This window comes from Mustela putorius, unplaced genomic scaffold (assembly GCF_011764305.1).
Source record: "Mustela putorius furo isolate JIRA1106 unplaced genomic scaffold, ASM1176430v1.1 tig00003927_pilon_pilon_pilon, whole genome shotgun sequence".
Lineage (NCBI taxonomy): Eukaryota > Metazoa > Chordata > Mammalia > Carnivora > Mustelidae > Mustela > Mustela putorius.
This window is the reverse complement of record NW_025422072.1, coordinates 2,087,112-2,111,475: the sequence shown is the minus strand read 5'-3', so window position 1 is coordinate 2,111,475 and position 24,364 is coordinate 2,087,112. Positions and strand designations below refer to the sequence as shown.

Here is a 24,364-nt window from a genome sequence, read left to right as displayed (position 1 = left end):
AATGTTATACAGCATGTATTTAGGGCTTATTTCCTACTTTATTATGATTAATTATATGAAATTATCTTATCTTAAAATGTTCTTATGCCAGTTACCTTGAGATAGTGAGGTGCCTTAAATATACTACTTAGGAGTCATAATAATGCAAATGTCATCATGTCAACATAAAATAATAAAATTAAGGTGTTCTGTTTTGGTAATTACTTGGGCCAATTTGACAGGCATTGATTAATCTACAATTAGATTATGTATTTGATTTTTCTTTCCTCTTCCTTCATCTTTTTACCCAATAAATCAAATATGGTAAGAGATAGAGGTTTTGCTTGGGTGGGGTTCTAAGTATGTATCTGTGGAGTGTGCATTGCAGATTTTCAGAGTATAGAAAAGAAAGAAAGCATATAGGCATAGACTTCAAATTATCGTTAATCTTATTTGACCCATATAAATGCTGCAAGGACTAATAAGCTATTAACCTTAGGTGGTTGCAAATGTATTGCCTTTAGAATGGCTGTAAACCTAAATTTAAGCATGATCTTAAATTTGTAAATTAGCCAGAGAATTGACTATGGTAAGGCATGATGTTTTGTTATACTGGTGCTTAAGAACTTCATAAGAACTTGACAGGTTTTTTGTAGATTTGTCAGACTCTTTGTTTGGTAGAATAGCACTGGATAGGCTAAACTCCATTCTCAAACACAGACTCAGATAGTGGAATACAATTTTAATTTCAGTGATGAATGTCAATCAAGGAAGAATGATTGTGTTAGCTAATAAACTATTAATTTATCATCATCTCAGTTCCTTCAATTTAACCATGAAGGATAATCAGAAAATAAGCAAGGTAGCCAAAAGCCGCTCATGTTATTTTATGTGACTCACAGAAGCTTGGTATACCTTGTCTGTTACCTCATTTTAATTAACACTTACATTTCCTAAAATACATGTGTTCCAGACTAGGTGAAATTTTTATAATTCTAAGCTAAAAGTAATATATTAAAATAATTGACTTTAATAATTCCTCTCACCATGGCTATATCCATGTAATTAAGAAGCAATCACAAGTTCAGTGAAAATTTCAATTAATACGGACACACGTGGTTGTGCTGTGTAGGATTAACATCTGGTTGGTTGAATATGAGATTGAATTGACCAGATGTTTTGCACCAAAGCTATTCCTCATATTTGAGCCAGCTCGACTTCTTCTCTCTACTTCAGAATTTCCCTGCCTCAGCTGTCCTCTGTAGTGGCTACCCTTCTGTTTTAACCCCTTCACTTGTGCTCTTAATCTTCTCCTTGCCAGCCTCCTCTAATACCTTGATCCACTCATGATCCCCTTTGCTCTTCTGTTTTCAGTGTTCCTCTCCACAGTATCCTGGCCTCTTAGTCTACAAATATATACTTAATCCTTTTCTGTTCTAGAAACATCTTCCTTGGACAATCCCTTTTACTCCCAAACTTCCCAGAGGAATAATGTTACTGACGACTTTAACTTCCTCACACATCCCTTAACCCCCTCCTATCTTACCAGCCTTCTTGAACACTATGGAAATTTCTTTCAGAGTTACTGATGGCCACTGTCCTGTCTCAAATGCCTCTGTAGTATTTCTCTACACTGCCTTTCTGTACCTGTTTCTCTCTACTTGTCATATTTCTGCCTGTCATTTTTCCTGATTTGAATGTTATATCTCCTGGAAAGTTTAGTACCCACACTACCTTCTAAACACAGTTGTCACTGATGTCCATAAGCAAAATTCCTTCCTTTTGTATGGTTCAGTATACTTTTCATGTAATGCTTAACTCATTCTGGCTCAGATAATCTAAATGTTTCCGGGTCTCATTAGTATTAGGTTCAAATGATGTCATAGTAACATCAGTGTTAAATTGTGATGATTTCTTTCTACCTTTCTACCTGTACAACTGTAGAACTTCAGCCCTCTCTTAAAAACAGCTCTTGTTATTTTGGGGAGCCCCAAGAGTGTTGCACGTGTGCTCATGTTCTAAAGAAAGTACACTCTTGTCCTTGTATTCTAATTTCCTTGATCAGGCAAGTCACCCTTACTTTTCCTGGGAGTCCTCTCCATGAAAATGCTGCTTCATGGGCCCTAGACAACCCCTGTTCATGGCTCCTCATCCTCAGCCCTCAGGTACCAGAGTTGCTCTGTGGCTTATAGCTGAGTGGGAGGTGTGTGTATATGCTCTGGAGGATGAAGGTATGAGTTCAGTGATCCTCTCTGTAACTGTCCTCTGGACCTCAAGGCCATGCCCAAGGCACAGGGCTGCTTGGTGTATTTAAAAATGTAATCTAATCAACTCTTGGCATTCTTTTTTCTATGATACTCAAAGGCTCATAGATATGAACTAGACATTCCTCTCTATTATCTTTACATTTCTATCTCTCTTCTAATTTACCCATAATAAGAATCTATAATTCCCTTTTCAGGCCCCTGGGAAGCTCAGTTGGTTAGGTGTCTGCCTTCTGCTCAGGTCATGATCTCAGGGTTCTGGGATTGAGCCCCATATCATGCTCCCTGCTTCTTCCTCTCCCTCTGCCTGCTGCTCCCCCTGCTTGTGCTCTTTCCCTTTCTCTCTCTTTGTCAAATAAATAAATAAAATCTTTTGAAAAAATTCCCTTTGTTCATGATATATACAGAATAAACATTTTATGATATACTGTCCCTATTATTTCTCAGTTCAGCTTTGAATGCAGTGAGAGAAGAAATTCTAACAAAGTATTTCATTTGATTCCCTAATGACATGGAAGACTCATTACATGCCAGGGACTGAGGATTTAAAGATAAATAAAGACATGGTGCCTGGCATTGAGTTATTTCTGTCTGGGAAGATAGGTATGTTAGTTAATAATTAGCTGTTATGGAATATAGTAGCAATATTTAGATGTATGCACAGATGACGATGACAAACATGAAGAGGCGAACAGAGGAAGCCATTTTGAGGGAACTAGGGAAAGCTTCCCAGAGGATGTGTAAGGTAGAGGCTTGAAGGATAAGTACAGATTTGCCAGGTGACCCAGGGGGCCAGTGTGCAGTAGCTGGGGTATCATTTAAAGGTCAGTGCAGTTTGAAGAATGGTGAGAAATCCTGTGTGGTAGTGAACACAGGTGGCAAGAGTTTCTGGGGTGGAGGAGGCTGAAAATGGAGGCTGAGGTGCTCTTCTGAACAGACTTAAATGCCAGGTTAAGGGGTTTGAACTTTATTTGAAAATGAAGTGAAAGGTGAAAGATTCGACGGTCTGAAGAGAAACCACAGTATGTCAGTTACCCCTCAGTAAAGCTGCTTAAAATAAAGTGAAGGTGTGAGAGCAATAGCATTACATTCTAGAAAGAAGCAGACAAATATGCTGAAAATAAGCCCCTGGGAAAATGACAGCTTTCAGGTCAAATGATCCTGAGGCCGAGGCCAAGCCCCCAGACCCAGGAAGCACACTTCAGTTCTCAGAGGACTGCCTTAGCATGGGGTTTGACCCAGGATTTATGTTCTTTTTTGGGTGGAAACACCTGAAAAAAAAATTAGCCTTCCAAGCCTTTCTTAAGAGTGGCTTCTCTGGTCCATCCTTGATTTTCGTTATCTGGGTGTTATATAGTAGAAGGGCTTGTTTTCAATGGGTAGTTATTTACGACGTCAGGATGAACGAGTGCTAATCATAACAGACACATGATTATCAGAGAGGCATCTAAGCTTTGTTTTCCCATCAACAATCTATCTTTCTGAATCCCCCTAGCTAGCAAGCACAGAAAGGCTAAGATTTCAGAGTCTGTGTCTGTGGAACTCACACATCACCAGCCGGCTTGGGGGGAAGACATTTCAGACAAACCTTCCAGGCCCTGCTAGCCAAATTGCTTGTAACGTGACAGGTGATGGTGGGTGTCAGCTGGGAAAGAAATGACTTACTATAAACTCCAAGCATCTCTCACTTCACTCTCAGGAAATGTAACTTGTATCATATTTCTCTTCCTGGAAGATATTCAGCAAGTTAAAGGCCCCATTGATACTTGTAAATAAATACGGAAGTTCTTCATAAACTCTGCCTCATGCTTATTTAGAGTGGAAGAATTAATTTGGAAGCCAGTTCTTGATATTTAAAAATAGATCTTTTTTCCATTTAGCCATTTCATTTTAAAAGCAAAAAAGTAAATAAATGTTGGTCTTGCTAAATATGATCTGGAAAACTCACTTCATCTCTACCAAAATAGCACTTTAAAAAAAAGGGGGGGAGGCTTTGTTTCAAGCCTTGTGCTAAGAGCTAGTAGAAGAATTACCTCGGAAACTGTGCTTAATTTTTTAAGCACTTTGCTATCCAAATATGTACCATGCTTGATTTTAGAAATACCATATACAAAATGAAATTTCTCTAGAATAATTATGTTCTCTTTTCAGTTTGTGAGCACTGAAACTACGAAAGCTTGTTACTCTCTGTATTTCCTTTTTTTTTTTTTTTTTAACCTTTCACTTCTTGCCTCACATTCCTTGTTATTTAATTAGGTAAAAGAACAAAAAAGAAACTGGCAGTCACATTTTTTTCTGCCTCTATCCCTTTTTATTCTGCAGTTTGGTTTTTGTCCTTTACTTTTTCCGTACATGAGACAGAGATGTCACTTGCCACATTAAAACTATGGTCCTTCTAGGAGTACTGAACAAATACATCAACTTGAACTTGCTGTACAATGAAATTACCAATTACTTAATATACAAAGAAGTAAAGAAATTTATGAGCTTCATTATGGTCTTTATTTTTCTTGACAACAAACCACCAGGGCCTACTCATGGAAACTAAATGAGATCCACTCCCTGATTCCATCTCCCCATAAAACAACTTTATCAATAAATATTTGCACGTACTATAAAAGAGTGAATTATTTTTTGTTTTATGATTTTTCATGCTTGCAGTGCTCCCCATCTAGAAGGGAGTATCAAAAAGCAGAGTTTATCCATTTAAGGTAGCTCTTATTGGTTTCTCATTAACTGGGCAGCCAGGAATGCCTGTGATTTGTTCAGCTGACATCCTTCTGTCCCTGAGAGACCAGACACTTCAACTTTATTAAGTTAACTTTGTGTATAGCTCTGGTTGACATTGATTTCACACCTCAGGGGATGAACAGGATAGAAGCTTATACTGCTCCCCATGCCGGGGAAGAATTAATATAGGGTCAGTGCCAAAGGTACTTCTTCTATAATTATTTGAAATAGTCACATTTCTGGTCATTATTTTCACTTTTTAAGGGATCGTTCATCTTTTTAGTCAGGTTACTATTCTATTGGTGTTCTTCCTAAGATATTAAAATAACAATGTATTTTCTCACCAGTAGGATAAACACCAAGGTACTTTTTTATGAGAACATGTCATGCTTTTCTTCACATTGTGTAATTATTAGTATATATGCTGTTCTTATAATTTTTACTACTTCCCCAAAATTGCACTTTTTAAAGAAATGTTTGAGAAATCCAATTTTTCTAAGAAATAATCTCTAAGGAATATAGAGAAAATACTCCTGATTGGTTATCACTTCTGTAGCATGGGTATCTTTCTTAAAACCCAACAGATCATAGCCGTCTTTTAAAGATATTACTGTGTGGTTTCAATATTTCCTAATCTGTGCTCAAAATATAATTAAGGGAGAGAACTGTAATAATCTTCCCTCTATGGCCTCTGGTTACCTAAGATATGAAAATGTCATGATGAATACTTTGCTCTGAGCCCCAAGTATGATTTATTGTTGTTGTTAATATTTCATGATTGTAAACATTTTAACTATTCATTTGTTGTTACTGATATTTGATATTTATTTATATTCCCCCATCTCTTCTAGTATTCAGAAAAGTGTTTTTTTTTCCCTTCCCTGTAGTCACATAACATTACTTTTAAGTCAGGTCAGTAATGATGAGGGAAATTTTATTCTTAACCTGGAGGATGCAAGCAACTTGATATACTGGAAAAAATTGACCCTGGGAATTAGAAGTCCCGAGTTCAAGTTCCATCCTGACCTCTGTGTGGCAGATGATGGTGGGGCCAGTTATTTAACTTTTGTGGCTTTAATTTCTCATTTATGAGATGGTTGATCTAAATCACTCTAAAGGTTCCCTTCAGCTTTAGGACTGTAGAACTACAGGAAACTCTTATGTGTGGTGTCATTTCCAAACACTGAAAGACTTCTGCTGAAGGACACTTTTGGTGAAATATTCTTGGGGCAGGAGATCTATTTTGCTATAACTTGTAGATTTAAAATTTCTTTTTGAAAGTAAGAACACTGATTGTATTTGTTCTTGGACTCATTTTGTGTCAAACTGATTAACCTGCTTTAAATCATATAGAGCTTGATTTTTTTTCCTTCTGTTTTCCTGCTGAATGTCATATGGCATAGTCTTTTTATTTATTTATTTATTTATTTATTTTTATTTATTTGACAGAGAGAGATTACAAGTAGGCAGAGAGGCAGGCAGAGAGAGAGAGGAGGAAGCAGGCTCCCTGCTGAGCAGAGAGCCCGATGCGGGACTCGATCCCAGGACCCTGAGATCATGACCTGAGCTGAAGGCAGCGGCTTAACCCACTGAGCCACCCAGGCGCCCCTCATATGGCATAGTCTTAAAGGTCTTAACTTTAAAGCATTATGCAAATACCATGTACACATGCCAGGACTGGCCATAGGTATTATGATGGATTTTCTAAGAATGGAACAAACTTTTATTTGTGCTTCCTATAAGCAAGATACTAGTCTAATGGTTGATTTAGAGCAATACGTCTGGCAGATCCCCTATTTTCATGGAAATCACATTCTAGGGGTTGTAGACAGGTAATACATGTGTAAACCAATACATTAAAAAGAAATACTTGGGTAGTTATAAGTCTATGAAGATAATAAAACAAGGTAATATGGGAGGTAGTAACTGAAGTGAGAACAGCTATCAACCTTCCAGAAGAAGTGAAACAGAGCTAAGACCTGAATAGTGAGGAGAAGCCATTTAAGTGAGGACTTCTGGGAATGGCCATCCTGTGTTTTGAGAAAACAAGACGTACAAAGACCCAAGACCCCAATGAGACTAGTGTGCTCAAGGACCAAAGTTCAGGTCATTGTGCCTGGAGTCTGGGTTCCACACAGAAACTGGAATAGGAGATGACCTGTGAGAGAGGGCAGGGGTCAGAACAGATAAAACCTTGTGAGCCATGATCAAAGATGTGCACATCTTATTCCAGGAACCATAGGATACTGCAGGAAGGCTATAAGTAAGGGAGGGATGAGGTCTGATTTACATTTGAAAAGTGCATCCCACAGGGCTAGCCTGTAATGGAGGGGAAAGAGGGAGAACAAAACCATCACAGGAGTCCTGAGGAGAGACTGGCAGTTTGGACTAGTGAGTGACAGTGGAGCTGAAGAGAAGTAGACAGAGTTCTGGTCTGTTTTGGTGGTAGAAACAGTAAGACTTGCTCACGGTTGTTTGTGTTGGAGGAAAATAAAGGAAAGGTAAGATTCAAGAATGACTTTTAGGCTGGAGAATGTGGGTAAATGGCCACACCTTTTATGGAGATGTGGGATTCTGGTGAAGGGATGTGTTGACAAAGTTCAATTTCAGTTATTTAATTAGAGATGCCTTTAATATCCAAGTGGAGATGCCCAGTAGAGATTAAGCACATGAGTTGACAGCACAGGCAAGGGAAACAGTCAAGGTCTATCTTGGTTCCATCTCCCCTTTGGCATCACCTTTCTATTAAACTTTGCTCTCTAACTGCCAGTGCTTTAAGATGATGTTTGTGTTACCCAGGGATCAGAACAATGACATTTCAGTCTTCTAACTAAGGAGCATTTCCTGCTCTGGATTTATTCCTCCCTCTTCGTTTCTTTTCTCTTAACTTCCTTGCTTTATCACAATCTCATAGATCTCTGTTCTGTTCTTTCCAAGGTGAGAGAATTAATTATTAGACAATTTGTTAGTATCATGTGACCAGATTCCTGGGACTATTTTAGCGGTAACAGAGCTTATGTTTTATAAACACAAGTGTTTTTCAGAGAGAAAGAAAGTTCTAGTAGTAGAATTTTAGGTGTTTGGGCTTGTCAGCTAACATAGTCTCTGCATTCATACCATGTATACAAAAGACAGTGGAAGTACAATCCTATTTAATAACAATTACACATACACAGAATGATTAAATGTTTCTTCCATCTCATGCGAGGATCTTTCCTGTATTGCAGATATGTTTTAGACATCATCATTTTACTTATATTTCTTAAAGATTTTAAATAAATTATGACCAAAGATTTTCATTAATCAAGTGAGAAAAACTTAGAGACTGTGGGAAGTAAGCTATGTAGACAAATACGGCCCATTCTTAAATTCCTATACAGTGAATTCCTTCATGTTTAATAAGATGTTCATTTGTATCCAACTTCATAAGTACAGGTACTAGGACTTTGTAATTAGATATTCTGTTTGAAGTATATGGAGAAAATATTGGTTAAAGTGTATTTTCATTTGAGGTTTCTTTCATCTCACCCTACTTCTTCATGACTGAACCATTCTGAAGGCTTTAGATTGGGAGTTATAGACTTCTATGACTTTTTAACCTCCCCTAATGGAAAAAATAATATTTGTTATTGTTTTTTTAAAAGATTTTTTAAAATTTATTTATTTGACAACAGAGATCACAAGTAGGCAGAGAGGGAGGCAGAGAGAGAGGGGAAAGCAGGCTCCCTGTTGAGCAGATAGCCCAATTCGGGGCTCAATCCCAGGACCCTGAGATCTCAGGACCTGAGCTGAAGATCAGAGGCTTAACCCACAGGGCTACTCAGGTGCCCCAATATTTGTTATTGTTAATTCTCCCTCATCTATGACCTTGAAGAATATCAGGTTAATTTATAATTCACTTTAAACAACAGGATTAATATTTGTTATTGTTAATTCTCCCTCATCTATGACCTTGAAGAATATCAGGTTAATTTATAATTCACTTTAAACAACAGGATTATTTTTTCCTAACCTGAAAGATAGTAGTGTTGTTTTAAAAGTGATAATATAATTTATGCTCATTGTAAAAATTGAGGAAGTAGTGAAACTATAAAGAAGAAAATTTAAAAATCTCTCTTAATTTTAACACTGAGAGGGAAGTACTATAATGTTAACATCTTTATGAAATCAGATTTTTGTGGGGTCAAATCTCACTGGTTCTCAGATCTGGACATTGCCTTTGGCCATAGCTAGTCACTATAAGGAGCCCTACTTTTGATTCTCTGCCACTTCCCGTAGAGTTTAATAGTGTTTCTTTCCATTTTATGATTGAACAGAGGGCTGCTATACATAGAGAACATCAGAGAGTGGGCAAAAACTATATTTTAGATTTTTTTCAACACTGAAATAAATTACAAGTTCAAAGGAGTCTAAAATATGTGAATTATGAGGCTTCAGAGACACTCCAGATTGTATCTAGAACTAGTGCTCTCAGGGGCTAGTGTAAAGAGGACTCTGCAAGCAGCAAATTTCCTTTGGCACCTTTGAGCAATTTGGAATGACTTTAGTTTGACTCTCAGTGACTTTTACTTAGTAACATTAAAGAAATTGATTTTTAGATTGAATATTTTGTGAATTTGGTATTATTTCTTCTCTTACCTATCCATGGATATTTAGATGACTTTCATTAATGTGAAGAAAAGTAGACAATGGGAAATAAAGGATTAATTACACTTAATTTTCACTAAACTTTGAGTTCTTCATATATAGGTTAGTATTAATTTATGTGGATGAATTTGCCACTTACAGCATTGAAATACATACAATGTGTATGAAATGGAGAGAAGGTAGAAAATATCCCAATGATGATTTTTAGCCCTATAATATATATACCTATATATTATATGTATTTCATAATATATATTATATACATTTCATATATATATGAATTATTTGGCAAGTAAGGATCAAAAATGTTTTTCTTAATGGGAATATTGCTGAATAAGCAATGGATAGAATTTCTCATAGGAAATTACACTCCATTCAAAAAATATTCAAGCATGGGTATCTTACACATAACAAGCTGTCATTATATCTCTCCGGTATCAGACCAGTAATCCAATATGGCATCTTTTATAATAGAAACTTTGGCAAGACCCAGAGAAATTATTCTGTGTCACATTAAGTGTGCTTGCGTGGTATAAAAAAGAATAGTCTACAAGAGCTGATCTATTTTGTAATGTATTGTTTTTAAAATAGAGGAATTTTTCTTCAAAATTATAATTCAGCAAGTAAAATCATTTTTGGGTTTGAAAGTAGAGCAAGAATTACTGAAAGGAAAAGATAGTAATTATAAGGATTTGTATCCATTATAAACTTAGACTAAGAAAAAAATCAGTTTTTCAGTAAACATAACTAAATTTATTTCAGTGTATTATTTTAAGACTGTATTTATTATATATTAACAATATTAATAATGTTTAAGTTTATTTTTGTCACAGAAAGAACCTTTCATGAGATATATTTTCAATTTTGAATTTGATTATGAATTATTAAAAATAATTATATTTAGTTTTATGAAATATTAAAGAATTCTATCAAAATTAAGTGTGTCTTTATCTGTTTCATTTGCTAGGTCAGTCATTCATTTTACAAACAGTTGTAGAGTGCCCTAGTGGCAATAAACTTGAAAGAAACCTGTGACCTCTACATGAGGATGGGTGTTGGTTGCTGTTATTAACTAACTTCCTCTGGTGTTTTTTGCTTTGTTTTGTTTTGTTTGTTTTTTGTGAGTGTGTGTGTGTGTGTTTTAAAATTTTATTTATTTATTTGACAGAGTGAGCATAAGCAGGGGTTAGTGGCAGAGGGAGAGAGAAGCTCCTTCTGAGCAGGGAGCCTCATGCAGGGCTCAAACCTAGGACCCCAGGATTATAACCTGAGCAGAAGGCAAACACCTAACCTACTGAGCTATCCAGTCACCCTTGTTTTTTTGTGGTTGTTGTTTTGTTTTTTGTTTTTTTCATTTTCGTTTTTGTTTGTTTTCAATAAAAGTCTTAGGAGGAAAGTGAAATTTCCTTAGATGCATATTTCTATCCAAGATGGAAAAATCAAAGCTAGACTGAGAGGGTCATGTGTTTTTTGTTTTGTATATTTTTTTAGGTAATATATATCTGAATTCAGTCCGCTAATTGATTCATTTAATAATATTTATTGAGCACGTGCCTTGTGCAGGCACTTTTCTAGATGCTGGGAACAAGAAGGTGAGTAGGTTAGACAAAGAACCTCAGGAAGTTTACATTCCAATTCCCTGGGTGGGCCCCATAGGCCTGTGGTTGTGACCTTTGGTTTATATCAATGAGTATCTTCAGTGTTAAAGACTTAAGAAGGATTGGGGTGGGGGGGATGCCTGGGTGGCTCAGTTGGTTGGACGACTGCCTTCAGCTCACGTCATGATCCCGGAGTCCCGGGATCGAATCCCACATCAGGCTCCCAGCTCCATGGGGAGTCTGCTTCGCTCTCTGACCTTCTCCTGGCTCATGCTCTCTCCCACTGTCTCTCTCTCAAATAAATAAATAAATAGAATCTTAAAAAAAAAGAAAAAGAAAAAAAGAAGGATTGAGGGGAATGGGGATTGAGAAGAGGCCAGTGGATTAACTGAATGGAAATGCTTTTAGAATGCAAGACAGTTAAGGACTAAGTGCGTAGTAACAATGAGGACATTAAGATATTTATGTAAGAAGGTTGGTGGATAGATGAGAGGGCAATATAGTGAAAAAGCAAGGTTAGAGGAAGTTTTATCTACTTTGTAGCAGGGGGAAGATATGCATATGTCTGTAAACCAAGATCAAAGGGGCATTGGAGAGGGAGAGGTTGAAGATTTGAAAGGACTTTTAACCTTCTAAAATGCAAAATTGACTGTAGAAAGGGAGATTACAATAGATTCTTTGAAGACAAAAAGCAGTTGGAAGATGTTAGAACCTATGTACTGCTGGGCTGGGGTTTCTAGTGAGAGGTGGGTCCGTTGACTTCAGTGGACACCTGAGAGACTTATCACTAGGGGGAACCAGCCTCTGCAGAAGCTGGTGAGGGATGTGTGTGTGTGTGTGTGTGTGTGTGTGTGTGTATACCTAGTGTACCTCCTTTTTCCTCATAAAACCAGACAGAAGGTGAGAGGTTTATTAGACTTATTATTGAGAGAAATTTAGCCAGAGAGCCTTCAGGTGGAAGGTAAGCAGGATAGCCAAGGCAGAAAAGAGGCACGGCGCCAAAAAACAGAGGGATGAAGCAAAATTTTGTATCGAACTATGACCTGCATCCAGATGAATACTCTTCCAAGTGGGACGTAGAAAGATTCTTCTTTGGAGAAACTGAGTGTCCCTAGAGAACTAATCTTTCTACATTCACGTGTGGAGGACTTTCAGTGAAATCTGCCAGGTGATCATGCTATGCAGCAAAGTTGTTCATCAACACTGTGCGGACATACATGAAGCTTGCAATCAAAGTTCAGTGCTTTGTCCTTAATGACATATGGATTATTAAAAAACATCAGAAAGTGGAGTGTAGCTCCCAGCATGGAAGAAAGAGGCTAAACTGTCAAACAGGGAAAACGAACCTGGATGAAATGATGATGTTCAAGGATGCAGGAAAAACATTTAAAAACCCATCCAATTGATTATTTCGGGGATATAAAATACTGCGTTCAGGATATTTTTAAAAAGAGAACAAAAGAGGATCCTGGTAATAAGAAAAAAACACAAAAATTGGTGTTGAATAGATGGATTGGAAAATAAATGAGGGAAATATCCCAGAAAGTAGAATAGTAGAATAGATCATTAGGATAAGGTGTTAAGTGGTTGTCTAAGAAACAAGTTCCTAAGAGATAAGAGAAGATTGTGTAGAAAAAAAATAATAAAAACTTGCAAAAAATTTTTTTTTCAGTAATGTGCAGCTCCTATTTGAAGATGTGTTCAATTCAATGAATGGAAGGAGAATTCCAGGAAATAGTTCTGTCGAATTCCAAAACACGTGAAACAAAGATATGATCTTAAGAGCGTGAAGGTGGGAGAGTGAGGTAGAGGAGGCAGGAAGTTAGAAGAAAGATGGAGACACAAGTTACTGCATGTGGGGGTAGAGTGGGGTCTGCTGTGTGGGTTGAGGTTTCCTTTTTAAAAAGAGTTTGGATGCAACTAGCTAGTTCCAAAAATGTCATTTGGAAGTTTATGTTTTGGCATCACCTCTCAACTATACCTATGCTCACCATCAGGTTTATAGGTGGTTCCAAAAAGAAATGGCAGACATCAAAGCCACATTATTTGTTACCTATCTATCTATTTATTTGGATACACAGGAGGGCTTTTGTTTGTTTGTTTATTTTTTAAAGTAAGCTCTATACCCAGCATGTGACTCAAAACCCCAAGACTGAGACTCCCATGCTTCCCCAACTGAGCCAGCCAGGTGCCCCCACAGGAGTTTCTATTATACTATTTTTATGTGGTTCAAAAATTACATAATAATTTTTTTGAAATTGTATAGATAATAAAGGGGAACATAAGATACATTTTAGCACATATAGGGGCTTGAGGCTGTTCTATTTAGTCATTCACTCTGTCATCTGGTATGAAGAATATGGTTATTTTAATAAAACAAAATGGAAAAAACCATCATTCTTACTGATCAAGGTAAAACTTCCACCCTGGTTTCTTGACTGCCCATCCAGCTGTTTATACATACATAGTCTTATACTTTTCCAATGAGGATTTATTATTAGTTATTAGTTCACCCATGATTCAGGATCCCAGGGTGGGGATCACAATGTATCCAGTTTGTCCTTCACCACCCTGGGAGAAGGATGGAAGACAAAGAAGAGGTAGGTGGAACCAGTTCCGATCTTCCCAGGAGATGAGCCTTCTGCCCTATGGTCATCCCAGGCTGACATTTAGGCTGTGGGGCAGAAGGACCTGTAAACACACCAGGACCATTCACACATGGAGATATCACCTCCTTCAGCGGTAGAAGTTCAGGTAATTCTACTAACAGTTCCTGGTCTGGTTCTGATTGGGGAAGCAGTTGTCCAAAGGACAGTCTGGTAGTTCTTGATTTTGGACTTGATGTCTTCTGCCATGGTGCTGACTCCTAGAGACATCCCTGAGGCACCTCGCAGCTCAGTGTGACTCTCAGCAAAGATGCCAGATCAGATTGGACGAGGAATTAACATTTCGTTTGCTTTTTAATGAACAACATTACTTAAGATAGTACAGTAATGGTCATTGTGAAATTTAGTTTAATAATGGTGACTTTGTAGAGAAAATTCCATTTTAGAGATTTTGTTTTATTGTGATGGGAAAAAAATACTGTGTTAAAAAGAACTTTATACCTAGATTTTTTTCGTCACCATCTTCAGTGTTCTCACAATAATTCTTTGTTTTCCTTCCCCAGTAAGATATTTCCCAAAGGCCTTCCTGATGAGTACGCCATAGCAGCTATGTTTCGAGTACGAAGAAGTACCAAAAAGGAACGATGGTTTCTGTGGCAGGTTTTAAACCAGCAGAATATACCACAGGTAAGGAAACAAAGAGTTGTGCTGATTAGTTTTCTCTTATGTGGTTACGCCAACCAAATCTTGGCATGGTGTGCACAAATCTGGAAGCAGATCTAGTATTTGAATAGTCTTCCTTTTAGAGGAATCATCGACAGGGGAATGCAAGTGTTCTCATCATTAGGATGATCTTGCTGAGATCTGTAATATGATTCATATCTTGTCTAAAGACACTCAAATGACCCTTCTTTCATAACTGCTTCATTGACACTAATAACTTCTCTATCTCCTATCATTTCTGATATGTATCACTTTTAAATAACTCATACATGGTTTCATTTGAAAGTCTGGAGTAGGTGAAGAGGTGGGATAAAATATTGATTCCATCAATTAAAAGCTATTGAACACATGCTATATTCTAGTTAGTGATGAAGAGATTTTTGAAAGAGTAATTCGTTTCTCAGGGAGAAAGACCTTTCTCAGGTCTTAAAAGGATGGCATCTAGGAGAACAATATACTATAGCTTAGCCATGGTGTGACAGGTGCAGTGGTAGAGGTAGGCTCAGAGCTGAGTGGGGACTATGGGAGCATAGAAAGGACAGCTTCCTAAAATGGGGCACAGGGAGAAGGAACCTAGGAATACTTGTGCAAGTGATGACACTTGGGCAGAAAGATGAGTTTGCAAAGACTCCAGTTTGGTGGTGGGTAGGGGGGGAGATGAACCTCAGTATTACTTATTGGCATCTTACATTTGTGTTTATTTCTATACCTATCCATTGAGATGTTTTTTGTTCCACTGGTCTTTTAATCTATTAATATAGTCACAATTTTATGATGGAAAGATGAACTGAACTAAAAGTATATCCTTTATGAAAAGGCATTTTTCTCTACACCATGCAAATCATCAAAGTTTCAAGAAGTCAATCTCAGTTTCCATGCTAAGAGAAATGATCCTATTCTTATTCTTTTTAAATTAAGTAACATTTAATTCTTGAATTACTCATATAAAATTTTATATATATACTTAGATATACATATATATATTATCTCCTCAGATGTTCTCTCAAGAAAGGAACATATTACATTCACCAGAATGCCCCATATTTAAAACATTTTCATACCTAGATATTTGTTCTTCTTTTGTATTAACAAATCTGGTGTCATCTAAAACATTTTACTAAGTGCCTCAATTACACCAACATGCATCTCTAACTTTTAATTTGTGTGCTTTAATAATTTTGAACCCTGGTTTTGAAACATTTAATGCTAATTTGCATTTTTTCAGGTTTCTATGGTAGTTGATGGTGGAAAGAAGGTGGTGGAATTTATGTTCCGAGCTCCTGAGGGAGATGTGTTGAATTACATTTTTAAAAATCGAGAACTCCGTCCTTTGTTTGATCGTCAGTGGCATAAACTTGGCATTGGTATTCAATCCCGGGACATTTCACTCTATATGGATTGTAATTTAATTGCAAGCCGGCATATAGATGAAAAGGACACTGTGGACCTTCGTGGAAAGACTGTAATTGCGGCACGAGCTTCCGATGGCAAGCCTGTGGACGTGAGTTGTGACATTGATTATGAAAGAGAAATAGTAAAGTTTCTAAATTAGATACCTTATTAAAACCTTCTTTATTTAATTACTGTGTAATACATTCCCTTCTCAACACTGTTTAAATTAGCCATCAGATGTGTGAAGGCATAGCTATGTATTTCCAACTGTATTTTCACATATATTATCTTCTCTCTATTTTCACCCATTTTCTTCAGCCTGTGAATTTTAAAGAACTAGGTCATGCCTTAAAAAATAAGATTATTACAATTAAGTTCTAGTAAAAATGAACCATGTGATATAAAAAGTCAGCTTGAATAAGCTTATATGTTTTGAATAGAAAAGACTGGGAAAAGATGAACTTTAGATTAAATGGTCCCAGATTACCTGATGTTTCCACTCAAGAACAATAGGCTGTTTATTCATCCTTAGAATAGCCATAGTTTTGTATTGCAGACTATTTCTCATAAGCCTATAATGGTTTTTCAATGTTCTGCTGGACTGAAACATAACTACTAATTGTGTCCATAAGTCATTTGGATGAGAGCAAATGGCTAGCAATACCCTTTCAGATAAAAAGCTCCTTTAAAAATCATATCTAATGTTCAGGTGTTAATAGATTTATCAGTTTCCCTAGAGAAGAAGGTAATCCTAAGAAAAATTCCTAAAAAAGTGAGATATCTCTGAATTTCATGACTTCTGACTTTCTTATGGGTAGAATGATGAGAAAACCCATAAAAATAACCTAAAATTACCTGAATACAGGTCACTAACATAATAGATGGATAAAGACAGTATATGTGTAAATATATATTCAATAAAATATGTTTAAACTGTTCTCTTTTAGGAACAGTGAAAAAATCAGTGAGAATGCCATAACTAGAGCTCAGTGATGATCACCAAAATAGGCTAGAGTAGGAAAAACCAATCACAGAAGCAAGACATTATGGCAAAATAGGCTAGAGTAGGAAAAACCAATCACAGAAGCAAGACATTATGGCATTGTGGAGAGTGAGCTGGTTTGGGGATCAGACAGATGTGCTGTAAACCCTAGCTCATCTACTTAACTGTAATGATCTGCTAACTTTATCTTGTTAGCTATTAATTAATCTATGTCTCAGTATCCTCAGTTGAAAAATTCTGTTGTTAGAGTTACTTAGTTATAATTATATAGAGTATGTGCAGTAGTATCTAGTATGTAGTTCCCGGTATATTCATTTGTTTATTCAGGTCTAGACACTCCACTGAACCCGGGCCTAAAAGAATGGAAAAAAAAAAAAAAATCCTGCTTCTCTTTCTCTCAGACATCTTGAAGACTAATGAAAGAATCAAAGTCTATATTAGTAAATGGTGGCTTCCAATGATAATAGCAGTATTAATTGTAACACAGTAATACTAGACAGACCTTTCAGAAAATTCTCTCTAAATGTGGGGTGGGAAGTGGAGACCAGCAGTTAGAACATCAGAGATGTATTTTCAGCAGCAGGTGGAGTATAGAAAAATAAGGAGTAAATTCAGGGAATTCCAGCAACAGTACAAGAGAGTGGCACCTGCTGTAATAATAAAGTGAGGGACTGGAGTTTGGGATTGGACCCTCCTATAAAACTAGTGAGAGCAAAATGGGCTCTGTTTCTAAGACTTAAAGAACTAAGCACATATGGAAATAAATTCAGAACATTTGTGGGGAGATAGCAATGAGAGAGAAATAAGTTATTGCAAGTGCAGGGTCCAGGCTCAGAGCTTGCCCTCTGAACATTGAGTACTGTGTTCTGTGTCTCATTAACTTCTCACCCAAGAAAAGAATTGAGCCCAGAACAGCGGGCTGAAAAATACCAGGTGTGTCCTCTAAAAAGGCACAATGTAAAAATTATAATATTATAGTGGTTTCATAGTTTAGTGTGGCATCTTACTTCATGAGGATAAAATTAAAGCCATACCCAAAGTGAGGATGCAGAGGAATATGTTTGAAATGAAGAAAAAAAAAAGGCTCAAAATGTCCGTAAGAGACCTAAATGAAATGGAGATAAGTAATATGCCTGATAAAGAATTTGAAGTAATGGTGATAAAGATCCTCACTGGACTTGAGAAAGGAGTGGAAACCCTCAGTTAGACTCTTTAGAAAGAGATGGAAAACATAAAAAAGAACCAATCAGAGATGAAGAACTCCATAACTTAAATTAAAAATACACTAGATGGAATAAATTGTAGACAAGAGGAAGCACAATAAAGGATCAGTGACCTAGAGGAAAGAGTAATGGAAAGCAACCAAACTGAACAGGAGAGAGAAAAAATAATAATAACAAATTAAAACAGGCTTAGGAAACTCAATGTCATCAAGCATGATGGTATTCACAGAAAGGGAGCAAGAGAAAAGAGGACAGGAAATTTATTTGAATAAATAACAGCAGAAAATTTCCTGAATCTGGGGACGGAAACACAAATACAGATCAAGGAGACACAGAGAGCCCCATGCAAAATTAACCCAAAGAGGTCAACCCCAAGGCACATTGTAATTAAAATGGCAAAAAGTAGTAATAAGGAGAAAATTTCAAAAAGGAGCAAGAAAAACCAGTTGAATACAAGGGAAACCCTATACGGTTGTCAGCTGATTTTTCAGCAGAAACTTTGCAGGCTAGAAGAGAGTAGCATGACATATATATTCAAAGTGTGGAAAGAAAAAAAAACCTGCACCCAAGAATACACTATCCAGCCAGGCTACCCTTCAGAATAGAAGGAGAGATAGAGTTTCCTAAACAAACAAAAGTTAAAGGGATTCATGACTATAAAACCAGACCTATGAGAGTAGAGGAGAAAAGAGTTGAGTAGAAAGGAAAGACCATAAGTAAGAGTAGGGAAAGGGGAAAATGCAAGAGCAATAAAATCAATTGTATGTATGAAAATCAGTCAAGGAATTCAAAAAATAAAAAGATGTAAAGTATAACACCATATACCTAAAACGTGAGGGGGAAAGAGTGAAGAATGGGTTCAAAAATAAACGATCATCAACTGAATATAGACTGCTATATGCATAATATGTTATATACAAACCTAATAGTAACCAAAAATCAAAAACCACTAATAGATATGCAAAAAATAAAAAGAAAGGAATCCATGTATATCACTAATGAAAGCCAGCAAATTGAGAGAGAAGAAAGTGAGATAAGAAAGGAACAGAGAAGAGGTACAAAAACAACCATAAAACAAGTAACAAAATGGCAATAAGTACATACCTATTAATAATTATTTTGAATGTAGGTGGACTAAATGCTCCAGTCGAAAGACATAGGATGATGGAATGGATTAAAAAAATAAATAAATAAAAACCAATCTGTAGTCTCCTTATAAGAAACTCATTTCAAATCTAAACCATGTGCAGATTGAAAGTGGGAAAAACATTTATCATGCAAACAGAACTGAAAAGAAAGATAGCAATATTTATATCAGACAAATTAGACTTTTAAAACAAAGATAATAAGAGACAAAGAAGGATACTATATAATCATAATAAGAACAATCAAATGAGATACAACAATTGTAAATATTTATGCAACCAATATGGGAGATCCCAAATACATAAAGCAGCTTATCACAAACATAAATAAAGTAATTGGTAATAATACAATAATAATAAGGAACATGAACACCCCACTTATATCAATGAATAGATCATCCAAACAGAAAATTAACAAGGAAATGGACTTTGAATAACACATTGGACCTCATAAATCTAACAGATATATTCAGAACATTCCTTCCTAAAACAGAAGAATGCATTCTTTTCAAGTGCACATGAAACATTCTCCAAAATAGATCACATATTAGGCCACAAAACAAGTCTCAACAAATTAAAAAAGATCAAAGTCATACCGTGTATCTTTTTTGATCACAATGCTATAAAACTAGAAATGAACCACAAGAAAAAATGTGGAAAAACACAAATGCATGGGGCGCCTGGGTGGCTCAGTGGGTTAAGCCGCTGCCTTCGGCTCAGGTCATGATCTCAGGGTCCTGGGATCGAGTCCCGCATCGGGCTCTCTGCTCGGCAGGGAGCCTGCTTCCCTCCCTCTCTCTCTCTGCCTGCCTCTCCATCTACTTGTGATTTCTCTCTGTCAAATAAATAAATAAAATCTTTAAAAAAAAAAAAAAAAAAAAAAAAAAAAAAAAAAACCACAAATGCATGAAAGTTAAATAACATGCTTCTGAAAAATGAAGGGGTCAATCAAGAAATCAAAAAGGAAATTAAAAAAATACATGGAGATAAATGAAAATGAAAACACAACAGTCCAGAATCTTTGCAATGCAGCAAAATGCAAAGAGGGAAGTTTATAGCAGTGCAGGCTTATCTCAAGAAGCAAAAAAGAAATTTCAAATAAACAAACTAACCTTACACCTAAAGGAGCTAGAAAAAGAACAAACAAAACCCAATAGCCACAAAAGGAAGAAAATAATAAATAAATATTAGAGCAGAAATACATGAAATAGAAACTAAAAACACAATAGAACAGATCAATGAAGCCAGGAGCTGTTTCTTGGAAAAAGATAACAGAATTGATAAACCTCTAGCCAGACTCATTAAAAGAGAGAGAGAGAGAGAGAGGAGAGAGAGGACTCAATTAAACAAAATCAAATGAAAGAGGAAAAATGAAAACTGATACCACAAAAAGAACAAAGGATTGTAAGAGAATATTATTAAGCCATAAATTGGACAACCTGGAAGAAATCAATAAATTCCTTGAAACCTATCATTCCCAAACTGAAATAGGAATAGAAAATTTGAATAAACCTTCTACCAGCAATGAAATTGAATCAGTAATCAGGAAACTCCCAAAAAACAAAAGTCCAGGACTACACTGCTTCACAGGTGAATTCTAATAAGCATTTAAAGAGTTATTAGTCTGTCTTCTCTAACTATAGGAAAAAAACAGAAGAGGAAAGAAATCTTCCTAATTGATTCTATGAGGCCAGCATTACCCTAAAGCCAAAATCAGATAACGACACTATAAAAAAGAGATCAAGGTAATGCTAACCTCATAGAATGAGTTTGGGGGTTTTCCTCCCATTTCTATTCTATTTCTATTTTTTTAAACAACTTCAATAGAATAGGTATTATTTCTTCTTTATATGTTTGGTAGAATTCCCCTGGAAAGCCCTCTGGCCCTGGACTCTTGTTTTGGGGGAAGTTTTTGATCACTGTTTGAATTTTTTTGCTGGTTATTGATCTGTTCAGATTTCTACCTCTTCTTGTTTCAGTCCTGGTAGTTTATAAGTTTCCAGAAATGGACCTTCAACTCTTTGGTCCACTAATCTTTGACAAAACAGGAAAGAATATTCAATGGAAAAAGGACAGTCTCTTCAATAAATAGTGCTGAGAAAATTGGACAGCCACAACCAGAAGAATAAAACTGGATTTCTCTTACACTCTACACAAAGATAAACACAAAATGAATGAAAGACCTAAATGTGAGATAGGAATCTATCAAAATCATAAAGGGGAACATGGGCAGTAACCTCTTCCACCTCAGCTGCAGCAATTTCTGGGAAGACACATCTCTAAAGGCAAGGGAAACAAAAGCAAAAATTAACTACTGGGACCTCAAGATAAAAAGTTTCTGCATGGCAAAGGAAACAGTCAACAAAATTAAAAGGCAACCTATGGAATGGGAGAAGATATTTGCAAATGACATATCAGATAAAGGGCTAGTATCCCGAATCTATAAAGAGCTTACCAAACTCAACACCCAAAGAACAAATAATCTAATCAAGAAATGGGCAGAAGGCATGAACAGACATTTCTGCAAAGAAGACATCCAAATGGCCAACAGACACATGAAAAAATGCTCTACATCAATTGCCATCAGGGAATTACACATCAAAACCATAATGAAATACCACCTTATGCAGCTAGAATGGCTAAGATTAACAAGACAGGGAACAACAAATGTTGAGGATGTGAAGAAAGGGGAACCCTCTTACACTGTTGGTAGGAATGCAAGCTGGTACAGCCACTGTGGAAAACAATATGGAGGTTCCTCAAGAAGTTAAAAATAGAGCTACCCTATGACCCAGCAATTGCACTACTGGGTATTTACCCAAAGATACAGATGTAGTGAAAAGAAGAGGCATGCACATCCCAATGTTAATAGCAGCAATGTCCATAATAGCCAAACTTTAGAAGGAACTGAGATGTCCTTCAGCAGGTAAATGGATAAAGAAGTTGTGGTTCATATATACAATGGAATGTTACCCAGCCATTAGAAAGGATGAATACCTACCATTTACATCAACATGGATGGAATTGTAGGGTATTTTGCTAAGTGAAATAAGTCAGTCAGAGAAAGATGATTATCATATGGTTTCACTCATATGAGGAATATAAGGCATAGTACAGAGGATCATGGGGCAAGGGAGGGAAATCTGAATGGGAAGAAATCAGAGAGGAAGCCAAACCATGAAAAACTCTTGACTCCAGGAAACAAACAAGGGTTGCAGAAAAGGAGAAGGGTTGGGGGATGAAGTAACTGAGTGACGGGCATTAAGGAGGGCAGGTGAAGTGATGAGCACTGTGTGTTATATGCAATTAATAAATCATTGAACACTACCTCAAAAACTAATGATGTACTATATGTTGCTTAATTGAATTTAAATGAAATAAATTTAAAAAGAGAACTATAGACAAATATCTCTGATGAACATAGGTAGAAAAATCCTCAAAATCATTCCTACAATCCCACAATTCCCACAATCAAGTGGGATTTATTCCCAGCATGCAAAGGTGGTTCAATATTTGCAAATCAATCAATGTGATATATCACATCAACAAGAGAAAGGGTAAAAAGCATATGATCATTTAATATAAGCAGAAAAAACATTTGACAAAGTACAACATCCATTCACGATTAAAAACCCTCAACAAAGTAGGATTAGAGGGAACATACCTCAACATAAGGCCATGTATGAAAAACCAACCTTGTACATGTACTTAATGGTGAAAAACAGAGCTTTTCCCTAATCTCAGAAGCAACACAAAGCAGTCTACTCTCACCACTCTAATCAACATAGTTCTGGAAGTCCTAGCTACAGCAATCAGACAACAAAAAAGAGTAAAAGGAATCCAAATTGGCAAGGAAGAAGTAAAACTTTCACTATTTGAAGATGACATGATACTATATATAGAAAACCCCAAAGACTCCACCAAAAATCTACTAGAATTTTAAATGAATTCAGTATGGTCATAGGATACAAAATCAACATATAGAAATCCATTGCATTTCTGTATATTAATAATGAAGTGGCCAACAGAGAAATTAAGAAAACAATCCCATTTATAATTGCATCAAAAATAATAAAATGCCTAGGAATCAACTTAACCGAGGAGCTGAAAGACCTGAACTCTGAAAACTGTAAAACACTGATGAAAGAAATTGAAGATGAGCCAAACAAATGGAAAGATATTCCATGCTCATGGATTGGGAGAACACATTTTTTTTTTAAACTTCCATACTACCTAAAGCAATCTGCAGATTTAATGGAATCCCTATCAAAATACAACAGCATTCTTCACAGCACTAGAACAAATAATTCTAAAATCTGTATGGAAACACAAAAGTCCCTGAATACCCAAAGCAATCTCGAAAAAGAAGAACAAAACTGTAGGTTATCACAATCCCAGATTTCAAGATACACTGAAAAGCTGTAGTTATTAGAACACTTTGGTACTGGCAGAAAAATAGACACTTAGATAAATAGAACAGAGTAAAAAGCCCAGAAACAAACCCACAATTATATGGTCAATTAACCTTCAACAAAGGGGCAAAAATATGCAATGGGAAAAAGAATAAAAGGAATCCAAATTGTCAACAAATGGTGTTGGGAAAACTGGACAGCCACATGCAAAAGAATGAAGTTGAACTTCTTTCTTAACCCATTCATAAAAATAAATGAAAAATGGATTAGATCCTAAACGTGAGACCTGAAAGAATAAAAAGAATAAAAATCCTAAAAGAGAGCACAGGCGGTAGTGTCTTCTTCCATACCAAGATAGGTCTTCTGAGGCAAGTGAAACAGAATTTTGTAAAAACAAAACAAAAAGCAAAACAAAACAAAACAAAACAACACTTCTGTACAGCAAAGGAAACCATCAACAAAACTCGAAGGCAACCTATTGAATGCGAATAGATACTTGCAAGTGATGTATCTGATAAAGGGTTAGTATCCAAAATATATAAAGAACTTACCAAACTCAACACCCAAAAAATAAATAATCCACAGATGGCCTACAGACACATGGAAAGAGTCTCAACATCACTCATCATCAAGGAAATGAAA

At 36.2% G+C, this 24,364-nt stretch overlaps 1 protein-coding gene and 1 pseudogene across 1 annotated transcript in view; one reads left to right on the top strand and one right to left on the bottom strand.

The window, feature by feature from the left end:
* COL19A1 (collagen type XIX alpha 1 chain) overlaps nt 1-24,364 on the top strand; it is a 327,913-nt gene that overhangs the window by 28,076 nt on the left and 275,473 nt on the right. The window contains exons 5-6 of the mRNA XM_045069374.1: nt 14,388-14,511; nt 15,773-16,048. Coding sequence (XP_044925309.1) covers nt 14,388-14,511; nt 15,773-16,048 — 400 coding nt within the window. The remainder of the gene's footprint in view (nt 1-14,387; nt 14,512-15,772; nt 16,049-24,364) is intronic.
* LOC123388938 lies at nt 13,759-14,073 on the bottom strand (annotated as a pseudogene).